Source organism: Petaurus breviceps, unplaced genomic scaffold, assembly GCF_028583685.1.
Source record: "Petaurus breviceps papuanus isolate PSGF00001 unplaced genomic scaffold, PetGlider_PUasm1.0 90701, whole genome shotgun sequence".
Taxonomy (NCBI): Eukaryota; Metazoa; Chordata; class Mammalia; order Diprotodontia; family Petauridae; genus Petaurus; species Petaurus breviceps.
In genome coordinates, this window is record NW_027187316.1 from 6,497,157 (window position 1) to 6,509,399 (window position 12,243).

At 38.5% G+C, this 12,243-nt stretch overlaps 1 protein-coding gene across 9 annotated transcripts in view; it reads left to right on the top strand.

The window, feature by feature from the left end:
* Positions 1–11,589, top strand: part of SUPT3H (SPT3 homolog, SAGA and STAGA complex component) — a 677,491-nt gene extending 665,902 nt beyond the window's left edge. For all 9 annotated transcript variants that reach the window (XM_069065839.1, XM_069065837.1, XM_069065836.1 and 6 more), the window contains one exon: positions 10,228–11,589. In XM_069065839.1, the coding sequence (XP_068921940.1) occupies positions 10,228–10,269 (42 nt within the window). In that variant the 3' untranslated portion in view covers positions 10,270–11,589. The remainder of the gene's footprint in view (positions 1–10,227) is intronic.
* The last annotated feature ends 654 nt before the right edge of the window (positions 11,590–12,243 follow it).

Genomic DNA, 12,243 nt, shown 5'->3' on the forward strand with positions numbered 1-12,243 from the left:
TTGCTCACCCGTGGCTTACCAGGTTGCTAATTTATTTCCCTCTAGCAGTAACTTCTTGTGGTCAGACTACATAGGCAGTGAGTGTTTGGTCCGAACCCAGTTCTCCTTAGGATGTATTCTGTCTGTCTCAGTCATAGTTTATATACTAGATATACTAGTATACTAGATACATATGGACATTTGCTAAATTGTTCAAGTATCATTTCATGTAGGTTAATTTAAAAAAATATCTGTCACATAGTCCATTGTACATGTCATAGACAAGCCTTGAATTTTCCAGTCTTTGCATATTTAGTGCTCTCCATAACACACACATACACAAACGCAGTTACAGCTTGCAATAATTGTGTACATCTGTGTTTGGATTGTTTATAGCATAAGGAAGCTAAAGAAAAGTTTGGCATTACTGATGTGAGATGAACATTATGAACTGTATATATGTATGTATATAGATATGCAAAACATACTGGTAAGAACTGTTTACATAAATGTAGCACTTCCATAATCCATAATAGAAAGTGAACCAAAACTAAATTTCACAAGGATTTTTTTTTTAAACAACACTGTACATCTTTAATCTACTTAGGTTAATTATATGTACTTTTATCTCCAAATAACTTGACCCATCCTTGCATGTGGCTTGACTGAGAAAGCTAGGGAAACAAGACAAGTTATCTTTTAATGACCACATCTTAGAGTTGACATTTTTATGTCCCAAAAACCTCAAATCAGCCCAGAACGACTTACTTAATAACCCAAAGACTGACATTTCCAAATTCTGATTCTTTAGTAAAATAGGAAGAAGTGAGAGTAGATGAGAGCATATTTAAAATGAGAAAACCCTAGTGTTTCGGTGGTTCCAGGTTATTTGAAACAAAATGCAAGCTAACGCTACATCCTTTCCTTTTTTTTTTTTTTTTTTTTTGCTTTTTAGCCGCCATTGTCACATCCAAGAATGCCTTTTATTCAAAGGGCCAGGCTCTTCCCACTATTTTTAAATAAGGACTTATACTACCTGACAGCTGGTTCTCAGTGATTTTTACAGGGTGTATATAAAGTTGTAAAAACACAAAGACAAAAAGTATAGAACAAAAAAAAGATTACAATTAACCATGCTATAGGTCATATGGTTCAGCTTACAGTCTTTCAAATATCAAGAGTCAGAACAAAATTATCAGAAAGGAAGAGTCCCATGGTAATGTCACAAACAAGATATGCCTATTTGTATTTACATTTGCTAATGAAGTTCAGCCCTGGTTCTTTCTTTGATTGGGAAGGCTCAAGCTACCATTTCAGCTTCTTTTACTCTAATTAAATCATTTGCCCACCCACATTCACTAAGGCAAGACAGAGGGTCACATTTTAGCTTTTAAAGAACAATTGCCTTACTCTGATATGTTGCTCCCATGCTACAGAAATTTACATTATTAAAACAAAACAACATGTTTTTCAGAGTACAGGCCTCCCCACACTATTGGAGGGGAAGAGAAGAAGGCATGCATGGTCAGTTAAAAGCAGTGTGTTATAATGGAAAAACAGGAGATTTAGAGTCAGAGGATCAGCTCAACCTGAATGACCTTAGGCAAGTCATTGCCTCTCTCTGGGCCTCAGTTTCCTCATTTGAAAAATGAGTGGAGTTAAACCAGATGATCTTGGATCCTTTCCAACTTTAAATCCTGTATGCAACCATTTTGTTGCCATAGAAAAGAAAAGTCCAAGTATAAACAGTGACGGGGAGGAGGAACAAAGTGTGTGTGTGTGTGTGTTGTTGTTGTTGTTGTTGTTGTTGTTGTTCAGTCCTGCCCTGCTCTTTGTGACCCTATTTGGGGTTTTCTTGGCAAGGACGCTGGAGTGGTTTGCCATTTCCTTCTCCAGCTTATTTTACAGATGGGAAAACTGAGGCAAACAGTTAAGTGGCATCCAGGGTCACATGGCATGTAAGTGTCAGAGGCTAGATTTGAACTCAGGAGGATGAGTCTTCCTGATTCTATCCACTGCACCACCTAGCTGCCCAGAGATTGTATTATGGCAGAGCTAAAATTCACATCTGCAGTTCCTATTTAAATGTAATCATAATTTGTTTTTTTGCTATTTTTGTTGTTGTTGTTCAAGAAGAAAGCTAGTAAACCTAGTAGAGTTGAGGAATAAATGCCTTTTACAAATGAAATTCAGTGGGTTCTCTAGTTCCCCAGTCCATCTACCTACAACATACTTCTTCAAACACAAAATCCTTTAAATCTATTCTTCCCTCTTTTAGGACAAACATAGGCACCTCTTGCCCAGAAAGAGTTCCCAGCCTTCACTTCCAGCTAAAGTCTAGTGTTTTAAACCTGGCACATACTTTTTATCCACTCCCCAACCCTCTACCTTGTTCTGCTATAAAACCTCCTCTCCTGCGTGCCTGAAACAGTGATCCAACCAGCAGCACTGGGCTGGCTTCAGTGGCCCTACAAAGGATCCCAGACGCAAGTCATCTGCCCTTCACAGAATTGGGAAGTTGACCCTTTTTTATGTGTTGGTGGGGTAAGGGGAGGATTGAGAAGGGGTACTCCAGAGCTTTTTATTTTTCTCTCACCACTGGATTTAGCCCAAATTGGCCAATTCTAAATACACCCATGCACAGCCACATTATTTTCTCAGCCTTGAATCAGATTCTGAGCACAGTTTTCCCCAAGATTTCAACCAGAAACACATGGTACATGTTTAACCCCTTTCAGGTCTTAAAAGCTGTATTTAGTTTACTAACTATATCTTCCATAGTGCCTTTCAGCCAAGGTTATCAGCATCTTTGAAAATTATGCCCATTTATCTGGAAGTAGCAGAAGTATGGAGAAGTGAAGGGTTTCTCCAGAAGGCATTGTGAAATAATAGAAAAATGAAGAATAAAAACATACATTCCCTTACACAATTTAAGAGACTGAACTGCTATTCTAACCATGAAATCCTAATAGATAGATCATAGGTTATAGATTTTGAGCTGTAAAAGACCTCAAATATAATTTAGAGCAATGCCATCATTTTACAAATAAGGAAACTGAGACCAAGAGAGGTTAAATGACTTACCCAAGGTTATACAAATTAGATGTAGCAGAACCAGGATTTAAAATTCAAACTCAGAATTCAAATTCAAACCTTGACCCTAAATCCAATTTCAGTACAATGAGTCATTCCTTATGGGCTCTGTAAAAATATCATTATTGGGGCAACTAGGTGGTGCAGTGAATAGAGCACCAGCCCTGGAGTTAGGAGGACCTGAGTTCAAATCCAGCCTCAGACACTTAACAATTACTAGTCGTGTGACCTTGGGCAAATCACTTAACCCCAAATGCCCCCTGCATTTCCCCCTCAAAAAAATGCACAAAAAAAAAAGAAACACTATTATTACCCAGAGAGCTAGGATTTGAGGACCTTAGAGTCCAAATCCCTATTCTATTCTTTACATCTCTATACTTGTTCTGACCTAATTTTAGGAATTCATTTACTTGTTGGTTTTTCCTGTGTGAGTTATTAGCTCTCTATAGTGGCTATAACTCAGTTTTAAAAGGCATTTAAAAAGCATTCTGCTTTATCTCCCCAATTCCTCTTTTTGGGGTCACTCCTGTAGATGTTTTTTTAGGGGGACAGGTAATGGCCATAGAATTTCATCAGCAAATTTGATATTTGCTGTTATATAAATTCTGTCCACTCACTTATACTGGCAGTTCATACCTGCTTGACCATTTTGGAGAACTGTTTGGGACACTGAAAAGTGACTTACCCATGGGCACACATGTTCTGTTCTGGCACTATCAGCCCAAACATCCTCAAATCCTACCATCTTGGCCCTTTCTTATAGATGTTGCTTCTGCCCCTGGCTCCAGACTGCTTCTGGAAGTTTTCCTTCCTCTAATTCTGTGACTTCCATGGGTCTCTTCAGAAACTAAGCTCTTCCCTTAGTCAAACTTATGCTAGAGTGACTTTTAAAGGTCACCAGGGGCTGTGGCTTATCATTGTTCTTTCTCTCCATTGATCCCTTTCCAATTCACTTAAGGGACCTCATAAAGGGATGACCTTCCTGGCCCCATTTTTACAAGTAGTTTAACACCTAGTTACTGGCCCCTTTTCTGTAATGAGGCCCTAGGCTTTCAAGGAGCAATTGGCTCACAGAACCAACACATCCCAGTATGCATTGGAATGCATACAAATCATCCATAAATTCATATTTCACTGTGATATGTAACAATATTGCTCCATGGTCAAATTGCCTTTGCTAGTTAGCAGCTCTGCTTCCTGTCATCTCAGGCAAAAGAAAAATATCAAACAGATGGGCCCTAACTAAGAAATATTTGATGAAGATAATGTCATGTGGGTAAAGGGCACAATCTATAGGTTTTCATCTCCATTACTTTCTATCCCAATTTTTTCTTCTCATCCCTTTTTTTCAGGGATTGAGATACTTGTTGCTTTCTAGGAGATTCAAGAGTGTCTGTTATACATCTTAATATCCTTTCAGAATCGTGATATGAGGATGCGAGAGAAAGAAGAGTGCAAAAATGAGCCCAGAGTAAATTTTGCAGGTTAAAAATAAGCCCCAAGAGCTTGAGCAGTGGGGCAGTGGAAGGGGTACCAGGGCTGCTGCAGACTGAGGAATTGGGTTAAAATCCCAGCTCTGTTAACTGCTCCATGTTTTACATCCCGTAAATCACTTAAGCCTCAGTGTCTTCAGTCGTAAAATGAGGAGTTTGGACTCAGTGACTTCAAAAATTCCTTCACCTCTCAATCTGTGATCCTTTGTTTTCTCTCATAATGTAGGAAAGCCTTTGCACAAATAATTAAACAGTAATTTTTAATTGAATCTGGTGTTAACATCCTTATAGACATACTTTATAATAACCAGAGTTCTTTATGCTGAAAGCAATATTTTCTTTAGCTTAACTTAAGATGAAAACGTATTCCCTAAGTATATAGAAAATGTAGGACAGCTAGGTGGTGCATTGATTTGAGTGTCGGGCTTAGAGTCAAGAAGTCTCATCTTCCCTAGTTCAAATCTGGCCTCAGATGCTTACTAGCTGTGTGTGACCCTAGGCGAGTCACCTAACCCTGTTTGCCTCAGTTTCCTGACCTGTAAAATGAACTGGAGAAGGAAATGGCAAACTGCTCCAGTATCTTTGTGAAGAAAACCCCAAATGGGGTCCTGAAGAGTCTGAAACAACTGAACAAAACAACAATGTACTAAATAATGATGGCCCGTGAATGTACTGGTGAAGGGAAGTGAGGATTCCAGCCTGGGAAATGAGACTTGAAAACTTGCCTTGGCTAGGTCTCCTGCAGTGAACTGTGTTTTCAAGGCTGTGCATTGTGATTTGTCCAAGTCAACACTGAAACATTTCCCGTCAATAGCATCTGTGTCTGCCTATCAGGCTTAGTGCAGATGTGGTCACACGGGGCGATGCTTCGCCAGCAGACCATGGAAGATACCCTCATGAGTCTAGATAAAAATGAGCAACTACAGAGATCCATGGCTGAAAATTTTGAAAAGCTAAACTTGATTTTCCCTCCTTCCTGCCTCGTGACCATTTTGCTTTGTTTGCCAACTTTCAGAGATGCTTAATATGCTTCTGAGCTTGATTGCACCAGAATTATTATTGGATATACTAATAACAGGGTATATCATTGCCACCCATCAATAATAAAGCTGTCGGTAGGATTGAAATTTAAGAAACTGGTATATATAAACAAGCAAGTTGGTTGACTGTTTGGACCAAATGTTTACTTAATTGTATTGAATATTAAACAGGGAGTAGGGGCTCTTAGTTGTTTTTTTGTTTTCCCCATTAAACCAACCTATGAAATTATTAAGAGGAAAGAGAAACAAAAGTGACTTGAGCTTCATGGAAACTTATAAAACTACAGAGAAGAAATCCTACTGAGGAGGGATAAGGATGTCACAGTTGGGACCTAGGGAACTGTGAAACTCCATCCCCCAAAGCATATTTGCAACAGGTACATGACATTCATCATTCAGCAAGCAACGGATGTGTGAGGGGTTGGGGGTACAGACACTAAAAGTGGACAACCCCTGTCCTCAAGGACTTTGCTTTCTGTTCTGATCCAGAGTTGCCTTAACACTATGGGTTAAATAATGTGCCCTGGAACACAAAGCTAATATGTGCTCTATCATAGCATGCATTTACAATTCCTCATTTCATAGGTGAGGAAACTGAGGCACAGACAGGTTAAGCAGAAGCTTAAGCAGGTAGTCAGGGTCAGAGGCATACTGGAAACTAAAGCCTCCCTAATTCCAAGTTATCCCATTTCCAGTAAATTATATTGCCCTACCTACCTGACTAAGATGTTTAAATCTGGTTTTGTAGCAGGCATGCCCCATTTCTGTAAACAGTCCTGATGGGACATGGTTCTGTTTTTACCTCATAATTCTGGATAATTCTATGATATAATAATTTATGGTATAGAAATTCACAAATGGCAAAAAAAAAATCATCATCTTCAATAATCCATTCATAGTTTTTCAGCATGGGAAATACTCCAAAGATGGAGAAATTCTCATAATCCCCCTGTTCAGGCAAAACAACAATGTGTGTATATATTCTTGTAGATGGTGTATAGATCTTAATATAAGGTTTTCCATTTCAGATCCCTAAAAGCTCTACTACACCAGAATGAAAATTTACAGAGACTGAGCTCATATCTAAACCCCCATTGATTGATAGCAAACCCCTGGGCCCATGGTCATTACCTCCCCATTCTAGGATAAAGGCCCAAGACTGATTCAAATTAAGACTAGGCTACTGATTATACTAACACCTTTCAGTTTAATTTGATGCTGAAGGAAAGAAGTGGATTCATAGAGCTGAAAGAGACCTTAATAACCATATAAATAACTGAGATTTATATAGCACTTTGAGATTTTTTACAAAGCATTTATTTTCCACTTTTGACCCTCACATTATTCCTAGGAAGATAGATGGTATTATTAGCCCCATTTCACAGATGAGGAAACTCAGGCATAAGGAATTTAAGGTACTTGCCAGTCACCAGACAGCTAGGAACTGTTGAAATCCACGTCTTCATAACTTGCAAGTCCAGAGCTCCATTTACTACACTATGCTATCTCTAAGATAACTTCATTTTACAAAGGAAGAAACTAAAGCCCAGACAAGAGAAATGAATTACTCAAAGCCAAATGGAGAGTTATTGACAGGGCTAAGACTAGAACTCATGTCTCATGACACCCATTCTCTTCCCACCACTTCACACTGAGCGGCACCCCAGGAGATAATTTTGTGAAACTATTTTCATATCCTGTATTTCCATTTTTAGAACCTAATATCAATGGCATGTAATTTGGCTCATTTCAAAGTTGACATGATGATATATTAGAGCTATATTTGTTAGCTGATGTTCCAAAGAATGAATCCCACTGGTCCATGTTAGAATATCAGTTCCAGTCCACACCTGTCATATGGCATGAAGCTATAGGAACATGAACTACTGTGGAAGCTCTTGGAAGAGATGTTCAGAAAGCGACCTTTCCAGTGGCATGGGGAGCTCATTCACTAATGGCCAGCTTGGAAACTTTTAAACTTGATTATTTCTTAGGTGAACCCAGCCAAGCCAACAGCTGCCTTTGAGCCAAAAACCCTTTCCTGAACAGGGCAGAATTCAGCCATTTACCTTTCATAGGAATCCAACTTTACACTCAGGTTCATTTATCTCGGTGTAAACTGTACAGGCATTTTAAATATTATGTTTATGTTAAAGGTTGTCACTGTGGTTGTAAAATTTAAAAATATCAAGGTCAGGGAGCTAAAAGTATTATTTTGGCATGATATTTGGCGGCCATAGTGGAAGGGGCAACTTCAAGGCCTGAGGCTCCCTTGCTTGTGGTTGTGGGGAGACACTTTATCCATTTCTGAAAGTTATTTGTGGCTCTCTCAGAAACTAATTTAACACTATTCTTCAGTACACAGTCTTGAGGGGAAAGTTTGATTCTACTGGTCCATGTTAGAAAATTCATTCCAGTCTAGAAGGGAGTCTGGTACAAGAGAGGTGTAGAGCAAGGCCAGAAGAGAGCTCAAAGGAGTGAAAATATAAACACATTCTAGGCTTCCACGTTCCTGATCAGTTCATCAGGAGTGAACTGAACATGGGGACAACCAACAGATGAGGGTTCAACAGGCTTCGGGGAAGAGAGCTAAATAAGCACAAAGTGAAATAATTGGAGGGAATGAGGTTAACCTCATGTTCTGGTAAGCTAGAAATCCTTTTTTGTTTTTGCATTTGTTGACAATTCATCTAAAATGTATCAGCAGTAGAGTCTTAGAAGACACTGGATAGTAGTTTGACCTCTGCCCCTAAAACATCCTTAAGAGGTGGCTGTCCAACCACCGCTAAAATACTTCTAATGACAAGGAGGGAACTCGTTATCTTAGTAGTCAGTCTGTTTTAATCTTTGACAATTATCAGTTTTAGAAAATTCTTCCTCATGTTGAGCCGAAATCTGTCACTGTGTAACTTCCCTCCTTCTGGCCCTAATTCTGTTCCCTGGAACTATACAAAGTAAGTCTATCACTCTTCCATGGGAAAACCCTTAAGATTTTTGAACATAGTTATCATGCCTCCTTTAAGCTTTTTACTTGAGGCTAAGCATGCCCAGTTTCTATAAACAATCCTGATATGATGTGGTTTTATTTTTGCCTCATCATTCTGGGTAAGCTTCATTCAGTCAGTGTCCCTTTTAAAATTTGGTGACCAGATCTGAGCACAATATTATAAATGTGGTCTGTCTAAGTAGTCTTGCTTATTCAGAGCACTCTTTCTGGTAATGCAGACTAAGATTACATTGGGTTTTGTTTTGTTTTTTTTTAGCAGCCACACTATGTTCTTTGTTGACCCACTAATCAACACTCAGGATCTAGCCACTCAATAAACTACAAATTCTGTCTCAGCGTCGAGCCCACATCTTCCTATCTTGCCTAACAGAGTATCATGAGAGCCTGTCAGATGTCTTACTGAAATCTGGGGACACGGAATCTGGAACATTCCAGTAATGTGATATCCATGCCTTGGTCATCATTCAGTCATTTTTAACAATTGAAGGTCAAGCATGGTTCTAAACAAATTCTTCCTGGAGAGTCTGAGCTGGAATCTAGCTGTAGACAATGAGATCGTTCACCTGAGTCTCTGTTGACCTCAGGACACTCCCTAGGGGTTTTTCATTTGTTTTTTCTCATTAACTGCTGATTCTCTAGCACTCCTTTTCCATCCTTTACATCTTTTCCCTCAAAAGTACAACATAAGCAAAAAAAAAAAAAATCCAAATCACCAAAGGTTTTGCTGATAACTTTAAGTATTTAAATTTTGGGGTGTTTCATGGTTTGCAGTGGGGTTTTAATTCCAAAGATGGATTTTTATTCTGCCTCACCCCAGGTCTGAATCTGTGATTTTAGGCCAGTCACCTGAACAGTGTGCCTCTGTTTCTCTGTCTCATCAATTGAAGGAAAAGTGATATTTCACTGTAATCTAGAGTGAAAAAAAATTCTGACTTGTCTTTTTAAATTTGAATTTATTATGTCTCTGCATAAGCTTGGATTTACTACCTATTGTTTCCATTTCCTCTAATGAAAAGACTGAATCCTACCCTCTATATACAATCCATCATTTTATGAAAGATCAAAGTTTCTCCTGCTGTTCTGAGCTCCTCTGAGCCTACTTTATTTGGGGTGAGGCAGGGGGTGGGAAGAGAGAAAGCAAGAGAACTCGATTAAGTGTCTGTTTACATAGCTTTGGGCTGGGCCTATAAATTAGCCTTGGGAAGACTATAATGAGTCAGTGATTTATAGACTATGAAGATACTTGAGCTAGAAGTGATTCTTGAGCATGGTGAATAGAGAACATATGCGTATAAAGGACCAGCAGATCCAGCACAACATCCCTTCCACAGAGCCAGGCCCAGGCAATTAACAAAGTGGGATGTCATATTTCTGCATATCTACTGCTTGCCTGAAATAGAAGCACTAACCACTTGTTAACCACACTGATTTTTTTTTAATAGACAAAGCAGTTTCTTATGGCTTCCCCACCAGAAATGTTCAGATTAAGCCCACTCTTTGACTGCAGCCAGGATGGTCTCCAAAACAGGAAGGAGGTTCTGCCCTCCTCTGGCATCCTTTTCCTTGTTGGAGCTGATGTGATAATTCATTGCAGCTTTTCTTCTTCTTTTGACAGAGTGCCTACCGCAGAAACGGAATGACTTTCTTAGCCTGCTAATGTGGACGTGACATGACTACAGCCACAGGAAAGGCAACGGTCTATTAAGGTGATTTTTTTTTGCCTCGTCGGTGGAGAAGAGACAGGGCAGAAATACAGGTTGAGTTCTCCATCTGCTAAGGAGCCTGCTGGTTTGTTGTGACTATCGACAGGCCGACTCCAGCTCTTTTCCAGCCCCCTCAATCATTACTCTTGTTTACCAGATGGAACATTGAGCTAATTAATGGCAGGATGTTTGGGATAGTGTGTAGGTGGACAAGAATGCAAATCACACAGTTTTGAAATTTGCAATGGATTTACTGCTGTGGGCTCCCCTATCTAAAGAAGAACCATGGTGTGTGAGTGTGTGTGTGAGTGTGTGGTATGTGTGGTGTGTGTGTGTGTTGAGTCTGCTTTATTTTCATTGATAAATTTTACAATCCAACTTTGGAATAAAAAGAAGAGAAAAAAACAGCTGCAACAACTCTTCTTTTTCATATTTATTTATGACATCTCCATTTTAAAAATGAATATCCATGTTGGAAATAGTAATGCTCAGATCTTGCTCATCCATCTGGCCCTGGCCCTTTCTCTTCTGTCAATCTCTCTGCTCTCACCATGGTTTTGTTTCTCTTGCCTCCTTTCTTCCCTCCTGTATTTCTTCCAGCCATTTGTCCTTTTTTTCCCTTTTATAACATTTATTCTCACTCTCCTCTCAAATCAAAATAGTGAAAAATGGTACCATGGCAGGACTCACCAAGGCCAGGATAGAAGAGTGGGATACAGGTCTTGAAAGGCCTATCCAGAGGGCTTGACTCTAGCCATTTATCTATTTTCTACCAGTGACTCTATATTTTGCCCTTCACTTACATGCTTTCTAAAGTAGAAAATATTGTTATATGCTGAAAAAATAACATTGGTTCCATATCGGTTTGTAACACTTGTAATTCTTTTTGATTGAACTTATTGATACCCATAGAACTTGGATAAGAGGAAATTTTGTCCTCAATTATGTATTTTCACAGGTCTGTGTTTATCATTGTTTCTATATACTTCCAAGAAACCTTTGTGAAGAATGAGTAAAAGTGAGAAATAAAGATCATTTATCATCATCTCCTTGTGACTAAATACTTAGACTGTTCCATAATAATTGCATATGAAATCACTCCATATTATTCTTGTTAGTTCACTCTCCTTTACCTGCTTAGTGTTGCTACTTCTGGAAAAAATCTGAATGTCAGGAACTAAAATGTAGGATATATAATATAGTAAGATTTCCAAAGGGTTTTGATGTTCCATCTGTGCTTGTTGAAATGTATGATTAAACTTTTCTTTTTATCATCATTCTTATTTTTCTTGGCGTCCCTAATCATGGAAAATTATAAGCTTGCAGTAAACATCCCAACTTTTAAAAGGACAGCGTTTATTGTATTTGGTTTCAATCTGCCAGGCTTATAAAGGGAATAAAATTTTCAGGGGCTGTTTTTTCACATTAGAATTCCTTTTCTAGATGTATCACTCTTTCCCCTACCACCACCATTTTTTACATTTAAAAGCATGAATGAGACAGAAAATGTAAGTTTGGAATTTTTTTTTCATTTTGTTTTACCTGATCTACTTGAAATCCAGAGAATGAAGACTCAACACACATTTCTCTCAGAAATATGACAGATCCATGTTTTTGTTGGTCTGGTGTATGTTTGTCTATCTTGAACAGCCTGACAGGTAATTATTTATAAAATCTGGTTTTGCCCAGTAAGTCCATATAATAACCTTTCACTTTTCAACATAAACCAGTGAGCTGAATTTAGAATAAAACAAGGCAGTTTATGTCTACCCCAGACCAGCCTAGCTATTCCCACAATTGCTCAATATTAATTTTTTAAATTCTTAATTTTTTTTCTTTTCTATTTAGTTTTTTCTCTTACTTTTATACCTACATAGTTTTTAGAACTGAAATATTACTTACTTAAGCAATGACACAATAAAAGAAAA